This window comes from Malaclemys terrapin, chromosome 1 (assembly GCF_027887155.1).
Source record: "Malaclemys terrapin pileata isolate rMalTer1 chromosome 1, rMalTer1.hap1, whole genome shotgun sequence".
Classification (NCBI taxonomy): Eukaryota; Metazoa; Chordata; order Testudines; family Emydidae; genus Malaclemys; species Malaclemys terrapin.
Genome location: NC_071505.1, coordinates 356,000,303 through 356,026,128, shown reverse-complemented (window position 1 = coordinate 356,026,128; position 25,826 = coordinate 356,000,303). Strand labels below are relative to the sequence as shown.

The following is a 25,826-nucleotide window of genomic DNA, read 5'->3' as shown; positions in this document are numbered from 1 at the left end:
GGGATCTAGGGGTTATAGTGGACCACAAGCTAAATATGAGTCAACAGTGTGATGCTGTTGCAAAAAAAGCAAACATGATTCTGGGATGCATTAACAGGTGTGTTGTGAGCAAGACACGAGAAGTCATTCTTCCTCTCTACTCTGCTCTGGTTAGGCCTCAGCTGGAGTATTGTGTCCAGTTCTGGGCGCCGCATTTTAAAAAAGATGTGGAGAAATTGGAAAGGGTCCAAAGAAGAGCAACAAGAATGATTAAAGGTCTTGAGAACATGACCTATGAAGGAAGGCTGAAAGAACTGGGTTTGTTTAGTTTGGAAAAGAGAAGACTGAGAGGGGACATGATAGCAGTTTTCAGGTATCTAAAAGGGTGTCATAAGGAGGAGGGAGAGAACTTGTTCACCTTAGCCTCTAAGGATAGAACCAGAAACAATGGGTTTAAACTGCAGCAAGGGAGGTCTAGGTTGGACATTAGGAAAAAGTTCCTAACTGTCAGGGTGGTTAAACACTGGAACAAATTGCCTAGGGAGGTTGTGGAATCTCCGTCTCTGGAGATATTTAAGAGTAGGTTAGATAAATGTCTATCAGGGATGGTCTAGACAGTATTTGGTCCTGCCATGCGGGCAGGGGACTGGACTCGATGACCTCTCGAGGTCCCTTCCAGTCCTATAATCTATGAATCTATGAATAACCCTAACGCTACCCCTAAACTCAACCCTAACCCTACCCTCAGACCCCAACCGTAATCCCTAGCCCTGACCCTAACCCTACCCTAACCTTCACCCTCACCCTAACCCTAACCCTAAACCTTGGAGGTTTTTAAAAACCCTGGGTTTTTAAGGCCCGGCTTGACAAAGCCCTGGCTGGGATGATTTAGCTGGGAATTGGTCCTGCTTTGAGCAGGGGGTTGGACTAGATGACCTCTTGAGGTCCCTTCCAACTCTGATATTCTATGATTCTAAGATATATCATGTCAACCTTCTGAAACCCTGGCATACCCGAGAGGCGTGCACAGTGGTTCGGGAAGACCTACATCCAGGGAACAAAAACCCTGGACAGGTGAGGGTGTCTCCCGATCTAACGACAGCCCAGAAGAAAGAGGTAACTGAGATGATCGCCCAATATCAAGATGTATTCTCAACAAAGCCGGGTCACACAACTGGGACATATCATCACATCGTCATGAACCCTGGGGCCAGAGTAACAATGAGGCCCTACCGGGTGCCAGCAGCCAAAAGGGAGGAAATAAAAGCGGAAGTCGGGAAAATGCTGGAGATGGGGATCATTGAAGAATCTCACAGTCAGTGGTCCAGCCCAATAGCGTTGGTGCCCAAACCTGATGGCACCACGAGGTTCTGCAATGACTTCCGGCGACTAAATGAGATATCCCAGTTTTGATGCCTACCCTATACCCCGCATAGACGAATTAGTAGACTGTCTGGGGAATACCCGGTACTTAACGACCCTAGACTTGACAAAGGGGTACTGGCAGATTCCCCTAGCTGAAGATGCAAAGGAGAAGACGGCGTTCTCTACACCAGAGGGTCTTTTCCAGTATATGGTCCTTCCTTTTGGACTACATGGGGCCCCAGCTACCTTTCAGCGCCTCATGGACAAGTTATTACGCTCCCATGCCAGCTATGCTGCGGCCTACTTGGATGACGTGGTGATTCATACCCCAGACTGGGAAACCCACTTGAAGAAGGTGGGGGCAGTCCTTGATACCTTCAGGCGAGCTGGCCTTACGGCAAACCCTATTAAGTGTGCTGTGGGGTTCATAAGGGCCCAATTATCTTGGCTACGTAATAGGAAAAGGTCTGGTGAAACCTCAGCTGAACAAGTTAGAGGCCATCCAAAATTGGCCACGATCAAGTAGTAAGAAGCAGGTCCGAGCATTCCTAGGGGTGGTGGGGTATTACCGGCGTTTCATTCCCCATTTTGCCACAAGGACAAGTCCCCTAACGGACTTACTGAACGCCCGTGGTCCGGATCCAGTCAGATGGTCCGACGCAGCAGAGAGGCATTTGCAGACCTACGGACTTCCCTTTGCAGTAACCCCATACTGATAGCCCCGGATTTCACCAAGGAATTCATCCTTCAGACAGATGCTTCCGAGGTGGGGCTAGGGGCTGTCCTGTCACAGATAGCTGGGGAAGAGGAACACCCAATTCTCTGCCTCAGCAGGAAACTCCTTCCGAGGGAACAAAAATACGCAGTGGTAGAGAGAGAATGCCTCGCCGTAAAATGGGCCATGGAAACGCTGCATTACTACCTGCTGGGGCGCAGATTTGTCCTCGTGACCGACCATGCCCCTCTTCAATGGATGCAATGGAACAAGGAAAAGAACATAAGGGTAACCGGGTGAATCACAGAATCATAGAATATCAGGGTTGGAAGGGATCTCAGGAGGTCATCTAGTCCAACCTCCTGCTCAAAGCAGGACCAATTCCAAATTAAATCATTCCAGCCAGGGCTTTGTCAAGCCTGACCTTAAAAACCTCTAAGGAAGGAGATTCCACCACCTCCCTAGGTAACCCAGTCCAGTGCTTCACCACCCTCCTAGTGAAAAAGTTTTTCCTAATATCCAACCTAAACCTCCCCAACTGCAACTTGAGACCATTACTCCTTGTTCTGTCATCAGGTACCACTGAGAACAGTCTAGATCCATCCTCTTTGAAAACCCCCTTCAGGTAGTTGAAAGCAGCTATCAGATCCCCCCTCATTCTTCTCTTCTGCAGACTAAACAATCCCAGTTCCTTCAGCCTCTCCTCATAAGTCATGTGCTCCAGCCCTCTAATCATTTTTGTTGCCCTCCACTGGACTCTTTCCAATTTTTCCACATCCGTCTTGTAGTGTGGGTCCCAAAACTGGACACAGTACTCCAGGTGAGGCCTCACCAATGTCGAATAGAGGAGAACGATCATGTCCCTCGATCTGCTAGCAATGCCCCTACTTATACAGCCCAAAATGCCGTCAAAGTTCTTGGCAACAAGGGCACACTGTCGACTCATATCCAACTTCTCGTCCACTGTAACCCCTAAGTCCTTTTCTGCAGAACTGCTTCCTAGCCATTCGGTCCCTTGTTTGTAACAGTGAATGGGATTCTTCTGTCCTAAGTGCAAGACTCTGCACTTGTCCTTGCTGAACCTCATCAGGTTTCTTTTGGCCCAACCCTCTAATTTGTCTAGGTCCCTCTGTATCCTATCCCTACCCTCCAGCGTATCTACCACTCCTCCCAGTTTAGTGCCATCTGCAAACTTGCTGAGGGTGCAGTCCACGCCAGCCTCCAGATCATTAATGAAGATATTGAACAAAACCAGCCCCAGGACCGACCCTTGGGGCACTCTGCTTGAAACGGGCTGCCAACTAGACATGGAGCCATTGATCACTACCCGTTGAGCCCGACGATCTAGCCATCTTTCTATCCACCTTATAGATCATACATCCAGCCCATACTTCTTTAACTTGCTGGCAAGAATACTATGCGAGACCATATCAAAAGTTTTGCTAAAGTCAAGGAATAACACATCCACTGCTTTCCCCTCATCCACAGAGTCAGTTATCTCCTCATAGAAGGCAATTAGGTTAGTCAGGCAAGTCTTTCCCTTGGTGAATCCATGCTGACTGTTCCTGATCACTTTCCTCTCCTCTAAGTGCTTCAGAATTGATTCCTTGAGACCTGCTCCATGATTTTTCCAGGGACTGAGGTGAGGCTGACTGGCCTGTAGTTCCCCGGATCCTCCTTCTTCCCTTTTTAAAAGATGGGCACTACATTAGACTTTTTCTAGTTATCCGGGACCTCCCCCGATCGCCATGAGTTTTCAAAGATAATGGCCAATAGCTCTGCAATCACATCCGCCAACTCCTTTAGCACCCTCGGATGCAGTGCATCCGGCCTCATGGACTTGTACTCGTCCAGTTTTTCTAAATAGTCCTGAACCACTTCTTTCTCCACAGAGGGCTGGTGGTGCATTCCCCAAAGATAACAGGAACACACTGACCCATCTTAAGGATAAGGTCACGATGACAGCATGATGAATACAAATGTTTTAATCACGCCAACATATACAAGGCAATGGGTGGCACCCTGATACATCAGGGGCAATACATAAAAATAAATAAATAAATGGAGATATCCCATCTCCTAGAACTGGAAGGGACCTTGAAAGGTCATTGCGTCCAGCCCCCTGCCTTCACTAGCAGGACCAAGTACTGATTTTGCCCCAGATCCCTAAGTGGCCCCCTAAAGGATTGAACTCACAACCCTGGATTTAACAGGCTAATGCTCAAACCACTGAGCTATCCCTCCCCCACATAATTTGTTTGTATCTGTGTATAAAGATATAGCTCAGAGGGAGTGTCTTTGACCAGCCTAGGAAGCAGTGGAAAGTCCCACCACTGACTGAGCTATGTCCATTGTCACAGGTATACATGTCTTAGTATCCTCATAGAGTTTGCCAGGTGCTATTACCGTTCTTCGTCGACAATAAACCTGACCGGGTGCCTTCGTACCTTAACGGATTTTGTGGTCATTGGGTGATTCGCTCAAGGTCTGCTGTGCCAGCTATCTGCGCAGAGCTGGAACAGCACACAGGGAGAACACACACACAGCCGAACATCTGACGACAAGTGGATATAGTGTACTTAGATTTTCAAAAAGCCTTTGACAAGGACCCTCATCAAAGGCTCTTAAGCAAAATAAGATGTCATGGGATAAGAGAGAAGGTCCTCTCTGGATCAGTAATTGGTTAAAAGATAGGAAACAAAGGGTAGGAATAACATATTCACAAATGATCTGAAAAATGGGGTAAAACAGTTAGGTGGCAAAATTTGCAGATACAAAACTACTCAAGATAGTTAAGTCCCATGCAGACTGCAAAGAGCTACAAAAGGATCTCACAAAACTGGGTGACTGGGCAACAAAATGGCAGATGACATTCAATGTTGATAAATGCAAAGTATTGCACATTGGAAAACATAATCCCAACTATACATATAAAATGATGAGGTCTAAATTAGCTGTTGCCACTCAAGAAAGAGATCTTGGAGTCATTATGGATAGTTCTCTGAAAACATCCACTCAATGTGCAGCGGCAGTCCAAAAAGCGAACAGAATACTGGGAATAATTAAGAAAGGGATAAATAAGATGACGGAAAATATCATATTGCCTCTAAATAAATACATGATACACCCACATTTTGAATACTGCGTGCAGATGCGGTCGCCCCATCTCAAAAAAGATATATTGGAATTGGAAAAGGTTCAGAAAAGGGCAACAAAAATGATTAGGGGTATGAAACTGCTTCTGTATGAGGAGAGATTAATAAGATTTGGACTTTTCAACTTGGAAAAGAGACAACTAAGGGGGGGCAGGGCCAGCTCCAGGCACCAGCTTACCAAGCTGGTGCTTGGGGCGGCCACTTCGGAGAGGGGTGGCACGTCCAGCTGTTCAGCGGCAATTCGGCGGACGGTCCCTCACTCCTGCTTGGAGCAAAAGACCTCCCGCCGAATTGCCGCCACAGATCACGATTGCGGCTGTTTTTTGTTTGTTTGTTTGGCTGCTTGGGGCGGCCAAAACCCTGGAGTCGGCCCTGAGGGGGGGTATGATAAAGGTCTATAAAATCATGACTGGTGTGGAGTAAGTAAATAAGGAACTGTTATTTACTCGTTCTCATAACTGAAGAACTAGGAATCACCAAATGAAATTAATAGGCAGCAGGTTTAAAAGAAACAAAAGGAAGTATTTCTTCACACTATGCACCGTCAACCTGTGGAACTCTTTGCTAGAAGATGTTGTGAAGGCCAAGACTATAACAGTGTTCAAAAAAGAACTAGATAAACTCATGGCTATCAACCAGGATGGGCAGGGATGGTGTCCCTAGCCTCTGTTTTCCAGAAGCTGGGAATGGGTGACAGGGGATGGATCACTTGATTATTACCTGTTCTGTTCATTCCCTCTGGGGCACCTGGCATTGGCTAGTCTGACCCAGTGTGGCCCTTTTTACGTTCTCTTCTACATCTCCAGAGATCCTGGCATCACCCTACCCAACAGCTATGGTGGTGACTGATTGCTTTGATGGAACAGGGAAACTGCCTATAATGGGATGGGAGTGCATCAGGATACGTGAGGCATGAGCTGCAGGGCTGATTCCGCATAGTGTCTTCCCTACACTAGACAAATGTTTTGCCCCCAGCACCCCTGAAACCCGCCCACAATCTTTGGCTAATTGTGGTTCTACTGCATACCCTAGGAATTAGGCCGGCTCCCTCATTTCATCCGGAGGGGTTGTGGCACCAGCACAAAAAGCAGCTTTGGGATGATTTTTTATTTTACTATGTAAAATAATGAGAGAGAACAATAGAAAAAAAGTAGGATACATACATGTATGCAATGCCGGCCACTCTTCCCAGAGTCACTGCTCAAACCACCATGCTGTCACATCACCTCTCTGGGTCTTCAGCCACTTTTCAACTCCCCCACTGCCCCAGGCTCATGTTGCTGTTCTATGTCCTTGGGCCTCCCCACTGCCATCAGGCCAGATTACTGCTCTGGGTGGCAATCCCTTGTGGGACCACATCACCGGCTTGGGCTGCAGTACACCCACTTCTGCCACAGGGCCACCTGGCCTCTGCGGTATGCAATTGCACCATCTTCCCATGCTGCAGCTCTGTGGTTCTATCCTGGTTTACTCCTATCACTGACTGGTCAGGATGTTGCTGAGACCTAAGCAGATGGGGTGCAGGTTGAGATGGGTCCCGAAGGAGAAGCAGTTCCCACCACCACCAATGAGCAGCAGCTCTCTTTTGTCTGGCAGGAAGATGCTGCTGTGATTGTGCAGCATTAATGGCCACTTCAGGGACACCTGGAAAAGAACAAGAGTCCTGTGGGGGAAACGTACACTGTCTGTTCCAGGCAAGCTGGCCAGACAGGCACTGGAGAAGTGCATGGAGGCCAAGAGGGAGCACGGGAAGTGGTGGTGGTAGGGTGCATGGACAAAGTGCTCAAAGCCTGGGAGGTGGAGGGAGACAGGATGCTCAGAGACCCAGAGTGTGTGGATCAGCCCAACAATTCAGAATTCTTTGCTAGAAGAAAGAGCAGGGGACAGAGCAGGGGCAGGGACCAGGCTGCTGAAAGAAGTTTATTTATGGAAGCCAATGACCTTTCACAAATTACAAAAAAAGTTCTAAGGAAAGAGGAGCCTCCTCTAGCCCACCCCAGCCGTAGCCCTCTGTCTCCTCCCTTCATTCAGCTTCCCAAAGGCAGCATCCTTGATCCTGATCTCTCCTCTTCCCACAGACTCTGTGACTCGTATGGCCTGGCCCATCATGGACTCTCCCTCCTCTAGGCTTGGCTATGGCAGCTCCTCACCGTTTGGCCTCGCTGAGCCCCAGAATCCCATTTCTGCTGAGATCCTCATCCACTCCGGCCAGGCTGAGTCTAGCTGGCAGATGCAGCAGCATCCTATTCTGGTCCCAATTTATCCCCTTCTGTATTCTCTATTCCAGGGGCCTGGTCAGTGACAATCAACAGAGCCCAGGAGACTTCTCCTCCCTTCGTGGAACACAGATTCCTCCTGGAAAGAGGGTTGTGTCAGTACTTACTGTGTCAATCTGATAATCCAAGCTGAAACCCGTCATCAGGTCAATCACAGTCACACCGGGTACTGATGCAGAGTGAAGCCATACTCCCCCCACAAGCAGGAGTTTCCCATCATGTACATGGGCAGTGTGTGAATACCTGTGGAGAGAGTTCAGAGAGAGACAACTCCAATGATGAGGAGAGCGAGAGATAGGGCATGTACTCATTGTCCCATGGGATTGTCACTGACCTGGGGATGAAAGGAGGGTGAGTCTCTACATCCTGCCACTGAAAGCCACTCCCAGTCGGTCTCAGAAAGAGCACTGAGTTCAACGGTTGCCCAGCTGCTCCCAGGCCCCCTGCAATGAGTGCTCCCCCGTCCCAGCTGCAGGCGCTGTGAGAGTGACGGCCTTCAGGGACTGGCCCCCCAACAGGAATCTAGACAAGCAGAACACAATGAGCTGTAGGTTCAGGGGATCAGGAGCAAGAAGAATGTTTGTCCTCCCCGCTCACTCCCAGCCATCCCCACAGGATTAATCTTTCCTTTTCTCACCCCCTATGGATCTGGCATTCTCCCCTCAAGGAGAGAACTGAAGGTAGATTGGGTATGGCTGAAGGTGAAGTGAACCTCGGGGAAGACATGCCCAGTTCCCCACTGGAGGGAGGATTCTGTCTAATCTATTTCCAGCATTTATAAGGCCCCCATTACCAGAGCATCTGAGCACCTCACAATTTTTAGCATATCTGGTCTCATACCCCTGAGAGGTAACGTAGCTCTTTGTAACACCTCTTCATCAGCCTCTCACCTAAGGCTTTTGGTACTGTCTCGCATGACCATCTCATAAACAAACTAGGGAAATACAACCTAGAGGGAGCTACTATAAGGTGGGTGCATAACTGGTTGGAAAACCGTTCCGAGAATAGTTATCAATGGTTCACAGTCATGCTGGAAGAGCATAATGAGTGGGGTCCTGCAGAGATCAATTCTGGGTCCGGTTCTGTTCAATATCTTCATCAATGATTTAGATAATGGCATAGAGAGTACACTTATAAAGTCTGCAGACGATACCAAGCTGGGAGGGGCTGCAAGTGCTTTGGAGGATAGGATTAAAATTCAAAATGATCTGGAGAAATGGTCTGGAGTAAATAGGATGAAATTCAATAAGGACAAATGCAAAGTACTCCACTTAGGAAGGAACAATCAGTTGCACACATACAAAATGGGAAATGACTGCCTAGGAAGGAGTACTGCGGAAAGGGATCTGGGGGTCATAGGGGATAACAAGCTAAATATGAGTCAACAGCGTAACGCTGTTGCAAAAAAAGCGAACATCATTCTGGGATGTATTAGCAGGAGTGTTGTAAGCAAGACACGAGAAGTAATTCTTCTGCTCTACTCCACTCTGATTAGGCCTCAACTGGAGTATTGTGTCCAGTTCTGAGCACCCACGTTTCAGGAAGGATGTGGACAAATTGGAGAGAGTCCAGAAAAGAGCAACAAAATGATGAAAGGTCTAGAAAACATGACCTATGAGGGAAGATTGAAAAAATTGGGTTTGTTTAGTCTGGAAAAGAGAAGACTGAGAGGGGACATAACAGTTTTCAAGTATGTAAAAGGTTGTTACATGGAATAGGAAGAAAAATTGTTCTTGTTAACCTCTGAGGATAGGACAAGAAGCAATGCGCTTAAATTCCAGCAAGGGTGATTTAGGTTGGACATTAGGAAAAGCTTCCTAACCGTCAGGATGGTTAAGCACTGGAATAAATTGTCTAGGAAGGTTGTGAAATCTCCGTCATTGGAGGTTTTTAAGAGCAGGTTAGACAAACACCTGTGTGACGCTCTGTACCTCGGGGGGACACCCTACACCACCATGTTCATCCTTATAATCATAGAATCATAGACTATCAGGGTTGGAAGGGACCTCAGGAGGTCATCTAGTCCAACCCCCTGCTCAAAGCAGGACCAGTTCCAAACTAAATCATCCCAGCCAGGGCTTTGTCAAGCCTGACCTTAAAAATCTCTAAGGAAGGAGATTCCACCACCTCCCTAGGTAACCCATTCCAGTGCTTCACCACCCTCCTAGTGAAAACATTTTTCCTAATATCCAACCTAAACCTCCCCCACTGCAACTTGAGACCGTTACTCCTTGTTCTGTCAACTGCTACCACTGGGAACAGTCTAGATCCATCCTCTTTGGAACCCCCTTTCAGGTAGGTGAAAGCAGCTATCAAATCCCCCCTCATTCTTCTCTTCTGTAGACTAAACAATCTCAGTTCCCTCAGCCTCTCCTCATAAGTCATGTGCTCCAGCCCCCTAATCATTTTTGTTGCCCTCCGCTGGACTCTTTCCAATTTTTCCTCATCCTTGTAGTGTGGGTCCCAAAACTGGACACAGTACTCCAGATGAGGCCTCACCAATGTCGAATAGAGGAGAATGATCACATCCCTCGATCTGCTAGCAATGCCCCTACTTATACAGCCCAAAATGCCGATAGCCTTCTTGGCAACAAGGGCACACTGTTGACTCGAGCTTCTCGTCCACTGTAACCCCTAAGTCCTTTTCTGCAGAACTGCTTCCTAGCCATTCGGTCCCTTGTTTGTAACAGTGAATGGGATTCTTCTGTCCTAAGTGCAGGACTCTGCACTTGTCCTTGTTGAACCTCATCAGGTTTCTTTTGGTCCAATCCTCTAATTTGTCTAGGTCCCTCTGTATCCTATCCCTACCCTCCAGCGTACCTACCACTCCTCCCAGTTTAGTGTCATCTACAAACTTGCTGAGAGTGCAGTCCACACCATCCTCCAGATCGTTAATGAAGATATTGAACAAAACCAGCCCCAGGACTGACCCTTGAAACCGGTTGCCAACTAGACATGGAGCTGTTGATCACTACCTGTTGAGCTTGATGATCTAGACAGCTTTCTATCGACCTTATAGTCCATTCCTCCAGCCCATACTTCTTTAACTTGCTGGCAAGAATACTGTGGAAGACTGTATCGAAAGCTTTGCTAAAGTCAAGGAATAACACATACACTGCTTTCCCCTCATCCACAGAGCCAGTTATCTCCTCATAGAAGTCAATTAGGTTAGTCAGGCATGACTTGCCCTTGGTGAATCCATGCTGACTGTTGCTGATCACTTTCCTCTCCTCTAAGTGCTTTAGAATTGATTCCTTGAGGACCTGCTCCATGATTTTTCCAGGGACTGAGGTGAGGGTGACTGGTATGATTGTGTGGTATCCAATGCAAAATTTGTCATGTCGGGTGTCTTCAAAAGGCTCATGATGCACTGAGCATTGTTGTTATAGTAATGTTATAGGTTATAATTTCATGTATATAGTTATGAGGCTGAAAATATGTCCTCATTGCTTAAAACAAGCCCAGGCAAAACTCTCCAGGAGCAGAGGGGCAGTTCACACCTCATCAGGGCATGTATGGGACAAACCCAGCCCAGCCTCACAGGAACAAAGGACAGTGGCATAGGCAGCAACAAAGGATCTGTTGGACTCTTGACTGAATCACCCCCCTTTCCTTAGTCAGTGTGGGACTGCGATGAGGTAATGCTCAGCTGACCCTGAAGTGGGAGGGGGGCAAAGCCAAGAGGGAAGAAAGAACATGATAAAAGGGAGTAACGTTTGCCATGCTTTTCCCTCTCTCTTCCATCTCCATCTACAGCCATCACCACCAAGTGACTGAAGCACTGATCAAAGGGGAGAACCTGGCTGAAGGGCAACCAGCCAGCCTGTGGTGAGAAGCATCTATGTTTGTAAGGGCACTGAAAGTGTTAAGATCAGTTTAGAATGTGTTTTGCTTTTATTTCATTTGACTAAATCTGACTTCTTGTGCTTTGACTTATAATCACTTAAAATCTATCTTTGTAGTTAATAAATGTGTTTGTTTATTCTACCTGAAGCAGTGTGTTTGGTTTGAAGCATGTCAGAGACTCCCCTTGGGATAATAAGCCTGGTACATATCAATTTCTTGGTTAAATTGACGAACTCCTATAAGCTTGCAGTGTCCAACAGGCATAACTGGACACTACAAGATGGAGGTTCCTAGGGCTGTGTCTGGGACCGGAGATATTGGCTAGTGTTGTTCAGTTGTACAATCCAAGGAGTAGCTTACATGCCAGAGGCTATGTGTGAACAGCCCAGGAGTGAAGGTTCTCACAGCAGAGCAGGGCAAGGCTGGCTCCCAGAGTCAAGGATTAGAGTGACCTAGCAGAGCACCTGTCCAGATAATACCAGGGGAACATCTCCTCTAATGGCTCAGATATCTCCTCAGTCAGCTCCTTGAGTATTCAAGGATGCATTTCAACAGGCCCTGGTGACTTGAAGGCATCCAATTTGTCCAAGTAACTTTTAACTTGTTCTATCCCTATTTTAGCCTCTTCTGATCCTACCTCATTTTCATTGGTATTCACTATGTTAGACGTCCAATCACCACCAACCTTCTTGGTGAAAACCAAAACAAAGAAGTCATTAAGCACCTATGCCATTTCCACATTTTCTGTTATTATTCCCCCCCCTCCATTGAGTAATGGGCCTACCCTGTCCTTGGTCTTCCTCTTGCTTCTAATGTATTTGTAGAATGTTTTCTTGTTACCCATATGTCTCTAGCTAGTTTGATCTCGTTTTGTACTTTGGCCTTTCTAATTTTGTCCCTACATACTTGTGTTATTTGTTTATATTCATCCTTTCTAATTTGACCTAGTTTCCACTTTTTGTAGGACTCTTTTTTTATTTTTAGATCATTGAAGATCTCCTGGTTAAGCCAGTGTGGTCTCTTGCCATACTTCCTCTCTTTCCTACACAGTGGAATAGTTTCCTCTTGTGCCCTTAATAATGTTTCTTTGAAAAACTGCCAACTGTCTCTATTGTTTTTTTCCCCTAGACTTGTTTCCCGTGGGATCTTACCTACCACCTCCCTGAGTTTGCTAAAGTCTGCCTTCTTGAAATCCATTGTCTTAGTTTGCTGTTCTCCCTCCTACCATTCCTTAGAATCACGAACTCTATCATTTCATGATCACTTTCACACAAGCTGCCTTCTACTTCCAAATTCTCAACCAGTTCCTCCATAACTGTCAAAATCAAATCTAGAACAGTCTCTCCCCAAGTAGCTGTCTCCACCTTCTGAAATAAAAAGTTGTCTCCAATACATTCCAAGAACTTATTTGATAATCTGTGCCCTGCTGTGTTATTTTCCTAACAGATGTCTGGGCAGGTGAAGTCCCCCATCACCACCAAGTCCTGCGCTTTGGATGATTTTGTTCACTGTTTAAGCCTCATCCACCTCTTCTTTCTGGTTAGGTGGTCTGTAGTAGACCCCTACCATGACATCACCCTTGTTTTAATGTTGACATTTAAGTTCCTGTGGCACAGACTCCTATTTCCAGAACCATAGGTAGAGGTCAGTGAATTCCCTGATGGCCCCCACTTTTGAAGATTTCCAAAGAAATATCATCTGGACCCACTGCTTTGTCATTTGTCATTTGCTTAACAGCTTTCCACACTTCAGATATGTTCAGCAGAATTGAGAGGTGGTCTTGAATTGGAAGTTGTTCAAGATCATCAAGAGCTGATGCTGACATGGTGGTTGGGCAGTTAAGCACCTCTTTGAAGTGTTCAGCCCATGCTTTCTGAATTTGTCCACAATCAATCAACAGCAGTGACTCATCTGCATTCCAGATAGAAGTGGTACCATTAGAGTGAACACTGTACATGGTCTTCAGCTCATCAAAAAAACCTATTTGGAGTCTTTTGGTCTGCCACTGATTGAAGCTGCTCAGCTTTCATGTTTTCAACAGCTATCTTTTGTGGCAAAACTTGCCATCTTTTTAATAGATGAGTTTTTATTGTTTATCCATAACGGGTGAAGAGCATGCATGCATGGATGTCAGGAGTTGCTTTATCTCAGTGTCATTTTTGTCAAACCAGTCCTGAGGTTTCCTGTTTACGAAGCTGAGGACTTCTTTAGATACATCAAATGCTGTTTCCTTAAAAGATGACCAGGCAAAGTGAGTGTTCATTATGTCTGACTGAGAAAGTGTGTTTGGAACTTCTCATTTTTTAACAAGTCTTGTGCATGTGAGCTCAGATTTCATTATGTGCACACTGAGCTTGGGTACTGGAGAGTGATGACATCTGCGCTGTTTTAATTGGAGGAGCACTGTCATTTTACATCTCACAAGTCGATGATCAGACCACATGCATGCTCCCCACATTGTACAGGTGATTTTTACATTCTCATGGTCTTGTTGGTGTACAACGATAGAGTTAATTAAATGCCAATGACAAGAGTGGGGATGCATCCATGTTGTTTTGTGCTTCATTGTTTGTTGAAATATCATGTTTGTGATAACCAACTGGTTCTCCGTGCACTTTGTGATGAGTAGTGTGCTATTTGAGTTCTCTTCCCCACACCATGTTTACCAATCATTATACACAAGAACATAAAAATGGCCATACTGGGTCAGACCAGTGGTCCATCTAGCCCAGTATCCTTCCTTCTGATAGCGGCCAGTGCCAGATACTTCAGAGGGAATGAACAGAACAAGGCAATTATCGAGTGATCCATCCCATCATCCAGTCCCAGCTTCAGGAAGTTAGAGGTTATGGGGCACCTGAAGCATGGGACTGCACTCCTGACCATCTTGGCTAGTAGCAGATGGTGCCAACAGTGGCTATCAATTTATCTAATTCTTTTATTAAACCCAGTTATACTTTTGGCCTTCACACCATCCCCTGGCAACAAGTTCCACAGATTGACTGCGTGTTGGGTGAAGTAGTACTTCCTTTTGTTTGTTTTAAACCTGCTGCCTATTATTTTCATTGCGTGATCCCAGTTCTTCTGTTATGTGAAGGGGTAAATAATACTTCCCTATTCACTTTTTCCACACTAGTCATGATGTTATAGACCTCTATCATATCCTCCCTTAACTGTCTCTTTTCTAAGCTGAAAAATCCCAGTCTTTTTACTCTCTCCTCGTATGAAAGCTGTTCCAGACCCTTAATCATTTATGTTGCCCTTTTCTGTACCTTTTTCAAGTCCAATATATCTTTTTTGAGATGAAGAGACCAAAACTTTACACAGTATTCAAGATGTGGCTGTACCATGGATTTGTATAGTGGCAGTATGATATTTTCTGTCTTATTATCTATCCCTTTCCTAATGGTTCCTAACCCAGTTAGCTTTTTTCACTGTTGTTGCACACTAAGCTGATGTTTTCAGAGTACTATCCACGATTTTCTTTCTTGAGTGGTAACAGCTCATTTAGAACCCATTATTTTGTATACTTAGCTGGAATTACGTTTTCCCATGTGCATTACACTTTGCACTTATCAACACTGATTTTCATCTGCGATTTTCTTGCCCAGTCACCCAGGTTTGTGAGATCCCTTTGTAACTCTTTGCAGTTAGCTTTGGACTTAACTATCTTGAGTAATTTTGCATCATCTGACAACTTTGCCACCTCACTGTTTACCTCCTTTTCCAGATCATTTATGAATATGTTGAGATTCCCCAATTTACCATTTTCCATCATGAAAACTGATCATTTATTCCTTCCCTCTGTTTCCTGTCTTTTAACCCGCTACTGATTCATGAGAGGACCTTCCCTCTTATCCCATGACAGGTATGTTGTGAAGAGCCTTCGATGTGGGATCTTGTCAAAGGCTTTCTCAAAATCAAGATACGATATTCCAACTGGATCACCCTTGCCCACATGCTGGTTGACACCTTCAAAGAATTCTAACAGATTGGTGAGACATGATTTGCTTTTACAAAAGCCATGTTGACTTTTCCCCAACATATCATGTTCATCTATGTGTCTGATAATTCTGTTCTTCATTATAGTTTCAACTAATTTGCCTTGTACTGAAGTTGGGTTTACCAGCTTACAATTGCCAGAAGAGGCCCTGCCTAGACCCTTTTTTTTTTTTTTTTTTTCCCAAAGTGGTGTTAGATTGGCTATCCTCAGGTCATCTGGTAGAGGCGGATTTAAGTTATAGGTTACATATTAAGTGCTGTGGAATACAGGAGATCAGACTATATGATCTAATGTCCCTTCTGGCCATAACATGTATGAAATGTTGAGAAATACACCTCTACCTCAATATAACGCTGTCCTCGGGAGCCAAAAAAGCTTACCGCGTTATAGGTGAAACTGCGTTCTATCGAACTTGTTTTGATCCACTGGAGTGCGCAGCCCCGCCCCCCCGGAGCACTGCTTTACCGCGTTATATCAGAATTTGTGTTATATTGGGTCGTGTTATATCGGGGTAGAGGTGTACTACTATCCCCATTGTACAGACAGAGAACTCAAATACAGAGAGACTAAATGAGTTGCCCAAGGTCACACATGCAGTCTGTGACAGAGCAGGGGATTGAATCTTGGTCTCCTGCATCCCAGGTTTGTACCCAAACTGGACAATTCGCCCCAGGCACTAGCAGTGCCCATTTCTGTTTCCATGTACAGGATGGCTGCTTCACAGGGTGGAGAAAAGCTTATGGGGTTTTGGGGGTTTTTTAATAAAAAATTTTGATTTTTAAAATTTATATTAAATACTTTTCTTTTTTTAAAATACGTATTTAAAATTAAATCTGAAATTATTACAACCTATGTTGTAAGGTCTAAATTTAAGGTAATCTATTACAATAATTAAAATGAAATAAAAATCATCATCAAGTAGTACATGTTTGCTGCTGAAGTTTTAAAGAAAGTCAAACCACTGAACTGGTGGAAGTCACTGGCTAAGCACCTAGAGCACCAGAATTTGCTGAAGTGCCAAATCAGCTTTTAACAGCAGTATCCTCTTCTGTAGGTGCAAAGAGAATATTTTCTCCGTTTCAGTTTATTCAACTAGTTCAGTTTAATGAATAGTTCATTCAAAGTTGAGAAACCTATAGGGAGCTGAAAAAGCAGGAAAGCTTGTTTTCCGCTTCCAATCTATAAATAAAAATAAGGTGAGGATGAAAACTGCTGGTTCCAAAATCTTGAAGGACCTGGCGACTAGAAATCTTGTTGTTGTGGAATGTTGTTGCTGGTGCAGTGTTGTTATTGCTGTTCTTGAAGCTCCGACGTCAGCTGCACTAGCAGACAGTGCAGTATGTTCAATCAGCAGACCTCAATGTTACTCATAAGTTCGACCACAGGCTCGGTTCAGTGGCGAAGGTGCTCGGCCAGGTTTATTGTCGACAAAGCACAGTACTAGCGCCCCACAGGAGATACAGGTACACTAACTAAGAATTACTGTGCTGGGATGGGCTCCATCTATCGAATACTGGGAAGAGCATCTTGGGACATTGTCTGGCTAATTTAATAAGGAGAGCTTTAAACTAGGTCCTATGGGGGATGGTGACAAAAACCCGGCCAATGCACATCCAGGCTTAAGTAATGTCGGGGAAAAACACAGTTCTCACTCTTTGGTTGGGTGTAGCGAAGTCAATACTTTATTCTCAAGCAACTGCATAGAGGGAGAGAATGCACTAGGACACAGGGTTTCCCCCTCCTAGGCAGGTCTCTCTACAGGTAAACAATTGCAGCAAGCATTTATACCTTTTGTTACAGACAAAGAACGGTTACTTACCTTCTGTAACTGTTGTTCTTTGAGATGTGTTGTTCACGTCCATTACACATTAGGTGTACACGCGCCGCGTGCACGGACGTCGGAAACTTTTTCCCTTAGCGGCTCCCGTCGGGCCGGCGGGGCCCCCTCCTTCCCGCCAGAGCGGCGCCCCACTCCAGGGTATATATATCCCTGCCGACCCGACCCCTACAGTTCCTTCTTGCCGGAGACTCCGACAGAGGGGAAGTGTAATGGACGTGAACAACACATCTCGAAGAACAACAGTTACAGAAGGTAAGTAACCGTTCTTTCTTCTTCGAGTGATTGTTCACGTCCATTACACATTAGGTGATTCCCAAGCTTACCATTGGAGGTGGGTAGGAGTCAAGGTACAACTGACTGTAGCACAGCCCGACCGACCATCGCGTCCTCTCTGGTCTGATGATGGATCGCGTAGTGGGCTGTGAACGTATGTACGGACGACCAGGTGGCTGCCTTACAGATCTCCTGGATAGGGACCTGCGCCAAGAAGGCCATTGAGGACGCTTGGGCTCTAGTCGAGTGGGCCCGGATCTCCGGGGCCGGAACATTGGCGAGCTCATAACAAGTGCGTATACAATGCACAATCCATGCCGACAAGCGCTGTGTCGAGATAGGCAAGCCTTTCATACGTTCCGCAATAGCAATGAACAGCTGGGGTGTTCTGCGGAACGGCCTGGTCCGTTCCAGGTAAAATGCCAACGCCCTTCGGACATCCAGGGTATGTAGGCTGCGGTGGTGAGGGTCCGTATGGGGTTTAGGAAAAAACACCGGTAGGCAAATGTCCTGCCCCATGTGAAACTGTGATACCACCTTTGGGAGGAATTTGGGGTGCGGCCTCAGTTGCACCTTATCCTTATTGAACACTGTATAGGGTGGTTCCGAACAGAGGGCTCTCAATTCCGATACCCTTCTGGCCGATGTGATGGCCACGAGAAACGCCACCTTCCACGAGAGGTGCGTGAGGGAGCAAGTGGCTAGAGGCTCAAAGGGGGGACTCATGAGTCTTGTTAGGACTAGGTTCAGACTCCACGCCGGGACAGGCGGGCGCGAGTAGGGAAACACCCTTTCCAGCCCCTTGAGGAATCGGGCCACTGTGGGGTTGGAGAACACTGACACTCCCAACTCTCCCGGATGGAAGGCCGAGATAGCGGCTAAGTGAACTCTAATTGAGGCGGGCGCAAGCCCTTGATTCTTGAGGTGCAGTAGGTAGTCCAGGATCGACGGAACTGAGGCTTGTAAAGGCTGTATGCGTTGAGGCTCACACCAGTGGGAGAACCTTTTCCATTTTGCCAGGTAGGTCGCTCTTGTAGAGGGCTTCCTACTATTAAGGAGGATTTGCTGGACTTGGTGAGAGCACCTGTGTTCTGCATCATTCAGCCAGAGAGATACCATGCCGTGAGATGTAGCGAAGACAGGTTCGGGTGGAGTAGGCGACCTTTGTCTTGCGTGACTAGGTCGCGATGGAGGGGGAGGGTGATTGGATCGGCTATGGACAGTTCCAGCAGGGACGTGAACCAATGCTGGCGTGGCCAGGCCGGGGCGATAAGTATGATCGTCGCCCTGTCCCTGCGGGTCTTGAGGAGAACCTTGTGTATGAGTGGGAACGGAGGGAAGGCATATCTCAGGCTCCCTCCCCATGGGATCATGAAAGCATCTGCTAATGATCCCCGGCTGAGGTTCTGGAACAAGCAGAACTGAGGGCATTGGCTGTTGTCCCTGGTGGCGAATAGATCCACCCGGGGAAAGCCCCACCTCCGGAAGATCGAATGCAGGACGTCTCGCCTCAACGTCCATTCGTGCATTCGGTAGGATCGGCTGAGGCGGTCTGCTAAGCCGTTTTGAATCCCCGGAAGATACGTCGCGATGAGGTGTATCGCATGGGCTATACAGAAGTTCCATAATTGGAGTGCCTCGTGACAGAGGGGAGAAGACCGTGACCCGCCCTGCTTGTTTATATAGAACATGGCGGTAGTGTTGTCCGTCAGGACTGCCACGCTGTGACCTTTTAAGGTGGCGCGGAAGGTCTGACAGGCGAGGCGAACCGCTCTTAGCTCCTTCAGATTGATGTGAAGCAGCTTGTCTTCTCTGGACCACAGCCCTTGGGTCCGCAGTTCCCCCAGGTGCGCCCCCCAACCCAGGTCCGATGCATCTGTTACCAACGTCAGAGTGGGCTGTGGGGCAGCGAAGGGGATCCCTTCGCATACCTGTTGGCGATCGAGCCACCAGCGTAGCGAGCCAAGCACCTGGTTTGGGATCGTGACTACTTGATCCAATGGGTCTCTGTTGGGGCGATGCGTGTGGGCGAACCACAACTGTAAAGGCCGGAGCCTCAGTCGGGCATGTCTGACCACGTGTGTGCAAGCTGCCATATGCCCCAGAAGCTGCATGCAACACCTTGCCGTTGTCGTGGGGAACTTTTGGACCGAGCTTACGGCTCTGTGAATTGACATGAACCGTGCCTCTGGTAGGCTCGCTTGTGCGGTTACCAAGTCCAGGGTGGCACCTATGAAGTCCAGCCTCTGTGTGGGGACTAACGTGGACTTGGGCACATTGACCCGGAGGCCGAGCTTGTCGAACGTCTGCAAGGCCAGCGTCACGTGAGATCGGACCTCGGCCTCCGACCTGCCCGCGAGTAGCCAATCGTCCAGGTACGGAAACACACGCATCCTTCTCTTTCGAAGGAAGGCTGCTACCACGGACATGCATTTCGTGAACACTCGTGGTGCTGACGCCAGGCCGAAGGGCAGGACCGTAAATTGGAAATGGCGCTGGTCGACAACGAAGCGCAGGAATCGCCTGTGGGCCGGATTGATTGCGATGTGAAAATAGGCATCTTTCATATCGAGGGCAGCATACCAATCCCCCGGATCCAGGGATGGGATAATAGTTCCCAGGGAGACCATACGGAAGCGAGCTTTGATCAGAAACTTGTTTAGATCGCGCAGGTCCAAAATAGGACGGAGGCCTCCTTTTGCCTTGGGGATCAGGAAGTATCTGGAGTAGAATCCTTTTCCCCTCAGGTCTGCTGGGACCTCTTCTACTGCTCCAGCAGCGAGAAGGGTCTGAACCTCCTGCGTGAGAAGTTGCTCATGAGAAGGGTCCCTGAAGAGGGACGGGGAAGGGGGATGGCAGGGAGGGGGCGAGGAAAACTGGAGGGTATAGCCCGCCTTCACTGTGCGCAGGACCCATTGGTCCGATGTTATGCGCGACCATGCCCGGTAGAAATGGGACAGGCGGTCTTTGAAAAACAGAGGAGGATCCGGTATGGAATATGGTACGCTGTCCTCGGGCGTAGCTTCAAAAGCCTGGTTTATTCCCTGGCTGTGGCTTGCCCTGGCCGTGACTCTGGCCCTGGTTAGGCGTATTGTTACGTCTCCGCCTGTTATCCCTGCCTCGACGGCGGTACGGCTCATGTCGGGGGCGAGGGTGGTATTGCCTTTGCGGCGGCTGGGGTTTAAAGGGCTTACGCTGCGATACCGGAGTGTGCATACCCAATGACTTAAGGGTCGCTCGTGAGTCCTTAAGGCTATGTAGCCTGGAGTCCGTCTGGTCGGAAAACAAGCCCGAACCTTCCAACGGGAGGTCCTGCAGCATGGTCTGCACCTCTGGCGGGAGACCTGAAGCCTGCAACCACGCCGAACGCCTCATCACGACTCCCGACGCAATTGTTCTAGCCGCAGCGTCGGCTGAGTCTAGTGCGGCCTGTAATGGGGTCTTGGCCACTGCCATTCCTTCATCCACCAGGGCCGTGAACTCCTGATGCGCGTCAGGTGGGAGGGAGTCCTTAAACTTGGCAACTGATGCCCAAGAGTTAAAATTGTGCCTGTTTAGAATCGCCTGCTGATTGGTGATCCTCAGTTGAAGGCCCCCCGATGAATAGACTTTCCTCCCGAATAAGTCCAATCTCTTAGCTTCCTTGCCCTTGGGGGCAGGAGCTTGCTGGCCATGCCGCTCCTTTTCGTTGACCGCCGAGACCACCAGCGAACAGGGGGACGGATGTAGAAAGAGGAAGTCAAACCCTCTAGATGGGGCGAAGTATTTCCTCTCCACGCCTTTTGCAGTTGGCGTACTGGAGGCCGGTGTTTGCCACACCGTCTTATAGTTGGACTGTACTGTCCGTATAATCGGGAGAGTGACTCTGGAGGGGCCCTCTGGGCTCAGGATATCGACCATGGGGTCGTCCTGCTCTACAGTCTCCTCCGCTTGCAAGCCCAGATTGAGGGCTACCCGGCGAAGCAGGTCTTGGTGTGCCCGATGGTCAATCGGGGGAGGGCCGGACACCAGTGTGCCCGCTACCGCCTCGTCTGGCGAGGAGGAAGAGGTCGGGGCCTTCTGCCCATCCTCATTGTCCTGCAATCCGGCATCAGCCAATTGTTCCTCTGCGGCCTGACCCGCAGCGTGGGATTGGGACGGCACCGTACTCGGTGCCGAGTCCACTCCTTCCCGCTCCGGTGGTCTAGAGACCGTTGCCTCCCTATACTATGGCGGACGGTGCCGCGGGGAGCGGGATCAGTACCCGGATGGCCCGGATCTCAAGGCCCTCGATGGGGGCCCTTGCTGGTGGTAGGCCCAGGGTGTCCAGAATGGCCATTGGCTCGGTTGGCCCCATTGGGACTGACCGTAATCCCTGCTGGCCTGTGACCTATGGGCATACCCGCCGTACCGGTCTGAGTCAGTCCCCGAGACCACGGACGGTGACCTGGAAGGCCACGGTGGAGCCGTAGGATGGTGCCGGTCCGGTTTTGGGGAGTAGCGCCTCCGCGACCAGGACCTGGAATAGCGCCTCGCCGACCTGGACCGGTACCGGTGATCACGGGACCGGGAACGGCTACAGCTGGTCGGCCTTGGGTAACGAACCGCCGACGCTTCGCGGTGCCGACTCGTGCTCGGTTGCTGAGTCGGTGCCGACCGCTTGCTGAAGCCCGACTGCTGCGGTGCTTCCTGCGCCGAGGGCAACCGGGAGTCCACCGAGGCAGAGCTCGACTGGGACCGGTTCCTGGAGCGGTGCCGAGACGGCGACCGTGATGGGCGCACCATCACCGGCTTGCCTCTGCGCGGCAGCATCGGCGGGGCGCCCTCAGCGCGTGCCGGGGCCTCAACGGACAAAGCAATGAGGTCCTTAGCTGCCTCAAACGTGTCCGGAGTGGAGGGCTGTTCCACGAGCTCCTCCAGCCCTTCATCCTCGCTTGACGCGCCCATCCCGGGGCTCGACGGGCCTTTCGGCGCCGGAGCCACTACCGGGGTCCGTGTTGGGGCCGTATCGGCCTTAGGGGCACTCAAGGTCTTTACCGGTGCCGCCCTCTTGTGCGGGGAGCGTCCTCGGGCCTTAGGTTGGCCCTTCGCTTTCGCCGGTGAAGACGATCGGCGTCGTGTATTTCCCCGCTGGGTCGGTGCTGCGGGCTTCGGGTGACCCGCCGGCGCCGGTTCCCGCACCGATGCCGGGGCGCTCCGCACGGAGGCAGACGGTGCCGTCGAAGTGGAGGGCTGTAACGCCGTCTCCATGAGCAGCTGCTTAAGGCGAAAGTCCCTCTCTTTTTTAGTTCTGGGCTTAAAGGCCTTGCAGATCTTGCAGCGCTCTTTCTGGTGAGCCTCCCCCAGGCAACGGAGACACGAAGCGTGGGGGTCGCTCAATGGCATAGGCCTGCGGCACGTGGCACAAGCCTTGAAGCCTTGGGCGTGTGGCATACCCCGCCGCCCAGGGCCGGTGCCGGGGCTGAACAAACAACCCCGGCAGGAACTTTAAGTACCCTAATGAGCTGTTAACTACTGGCTCAACACTACTACAAACTAACTGATAACTGCTAGATAACACTAATGACTATTGCTAAGGGACACTCTCAGACGAGAGACAGAGTTGTTCCAACGCTGCCACGGACGGTAAGAAGGAACTGGAGGGGTCGGGTCGGCAGGGATATATATATACCCTGGAGCGGGGCGTCGCTCTGGCGGGAAGGAGGGGGCCCCGCCGGCCCGACGGGAGCCGCTAAGGGAAAAAGTTTCCGACGTCCGTGCACGCGGCGCGCGTACACCTAATGTGTAATGGACGTGAACAATCACTCGAAGAAGAATAATGAGCAACAGCTGCATTTTGTTTATACATAGGTCATCCTGATAACTTATTTTTCCTCACTCATTTAGACTCTAGTCTACATTCCACCTTATCTACACAAGGTCGCAACAACTTCTCACACAGTTCTTTCCCATTCGCCTCACACAATCCTCGCTTCTACAAATCTCGCATTATTAGGCTAACAGCTAGCCTGACTCTTACTCACAGAAGGACTGTTTGCACTGACATCCCCTTCAAGTCCCTGTCAGGCCTTGCTCTGCTTCCACAGGAATGACAACAAGGGGAAGGGACTATTTCTGGAGAAGAGACTAGAAATCACAACTGCATTAAAAAGGCAAGAGGAAAAGCAAGAAGGCAGTCTGCGAAATATCTTTGATGGCTGTATACAAATGCAAGGAGAATGGGGAACAAGCAGGATGAACTGGAAGTCATGGTATATTAAGAAAATTATGATCTAACTGGCATTATAGAGACTTGGTGGGACAACTCTCATGAATGGAGTACCAGTATTGACGGATATAGTTGCGCTTTACATCAAGAATGTATACATTTGCTCCGAGTTCCAAGAGTAAGTGAGCGACAGACCTACTGAGAGTCTCTAGGTGAGGATAAAAAGGGAAAAGAACAGTAGTGATATTATGGTGGTGGTCTATTATAGACCATCAAATCAGGAAAAGGAAGTAGATAGTCATTCTACAAGCTGGTAACCAGATTAGCTAACACACATGAACTTTTATTAATGGGGGATTTTAACTTCCTTGAGATCTGTTGGAAGACTATTATAGGAAAACATAGTATGTCCTGCAAATTTTTAGCAAGTGTAGGGGACAACTTTCTGATTCAGAAAGTTGAGGAAACAATTAAGGGTTCATCCACAGACAATAAAGGGGAAGGGATGCAGATCGGGGTAAGTGTAAAAAAAAAAAAACAAAAAAAAACCCAACCAAACAACAACAACAAAAAAACACGCCAGAGATCTACTGACCAATTTGAATTAATTCAGATCAGTGGGGAGGGACACTGTTCAACATATTTATGAACAATCTGGAAAAAGGGATAAACAGTGAAGTGGCAAAATTTGCAGATACAAAACTACTCAAGATAGTTAAGTCCAAAGCAGACTGCAAAGAGTTAAAAAGGGATCTCACAAAATTGGGTGACTGGGCAACAAAATGGCAGATGACATTCAATGTTGATAAATGCAAAGTAATGCACATTGGAAAACATAATCCCAACTATACAAATAAAATGATGTAAAATTAGCTGTTACCACTCCAGAAAGAGATCTTGGAGTCATTGTGGATAGTTCTTTGAAAACATCCACTCAATGCTCAGTGGCAGTCAGAAAAGCTAACAATGTTGGGAATTATTAGGAAAGAGATAGATAAGACAGAAAATATCATATTGCTTCTATATAAAGCCACGATATGCCCAATCTTGAATACTGCGTGCAGATGTTATCTTTGAAAATTCATGGCGATCGGGGGAGGTCCCGGGTGACCGGAAAAAGGATAACATAGTGCCCATCTTTAAAAAAAGGGAAGAAGGAGGATCCTGGGAACTACAGGCCAGTCAGCCTCACCACAGTCCCTGGAAAAATCATGAAGCAGGTCCTCAAGGAATCAATTCTGAAGCACTCAGAGGAGAGGAAAGTGATCAGGAACAGTAAGCATGGATTCACCAAGGGCAAGTCATGCCTGACTAACCTAATTGCCTTCTATGAGGAGATAACTGGCTCTGTGGATGAGGGGAAAGCAGTGGATGTGTTATTCCTTGACTTTAGCAAAGCTTTTGATATGGTCTCCCACATATTCTTGCCAGCAAGTTAAAGAAGTATGGGCTGGATGAATGGACTAGAAGATGGATAGAAAGCTGGCTAGATCACCAGGCTCAACGGGTAGTGATCAATGGCTCCATGTCTAGTTGGCAGCCCGTTTCAAGCGGAGTGCCTCAAGGGTCGGTCCTGGGGCTGGTTTTGTTCAATATCTTCATTAATGATCTGGAGGATGGCGTGGACTGCACTCTCAGCAAGTTTGCAGATGACACTAAACTGGGAGGAGTGGTAGATACGCTGGAGGGTAGGGATAGGATACAGAGGGACCTAGACAAATTAGAGGATTGAGCCAAAAGAAACCTGATGAGGTTCAACAAGGACAAGTGCAGAGTCCTGCACTTAGGACAGAAGAATCCCATGCACTGTTACAGACTAGGGACCGAATGGCTAGGAAGCAGTTCTGCAGAAAAGGACTTAGGGGTTACAGTGGACGAGAAGCTCGAGTCAACAGTGTGCCCTTGTTGCCAAGAAGGCTATCGGCATTTTGGGCTGTATAAGTAGGGGCATTGCTAGCAGATTGAGGGACGTGATTGTTCCCCTCTATTCGACATTGGTGAGGCATCACCTGGAGTACTGTGTCCAGTTTTGAGCCCCAAACTACAAGACGGATGTGGAAAAATTGGAAAGAGTCCAGTGGAGGGCAACAAAAATGATTAGGGGGCTGGAGCACATGACTTATGAAGAGAGGCTGAGGGAACTGGGATTGTTTAGTCTGCAGAAGAGAAGAGTGAGGGGGGATTTGA

The 25,826-nt window shown here is 48.3% G+C and overlaps 1 protein-coding gene across 2 annotated transcripts in view; it reads right to left on the bottom strand.

Moving 5' to 3' along the window:
- Window positions 1–6,312: 6,312 nt before the first annotated feature.
- Window positions 6,313–25,826, bottom strand: part of LCMT2 (leucine carboxyl methyltransferase 2) — an 86,490-nt gene continuing 66,976 nt past the window's right edge. For both annotated transcript variants that reach the window (XM_054016115.1, XM_054016116.1), the window contains 3 exons: window positions 7,825–8,012; window positions 7,598–7,733; window positions 6,313–6,858 (listed from right to left, as the gene is read on the bottom strand). In XM_054016115.1, the coding sequence (XP_053872090.1) occupies window positions 6,691–6,858; window positions 7,598–7,733; window positions 7,825–8,012 (492 nt within the window). In that variant the 3' untranslated portion in view covers window positions 6,313–6,690. The remainder of the gene's footprint in view (window positions 6,859–7,597; window positions 7,734–7,824; window positions 8,013–25,826) is intronic.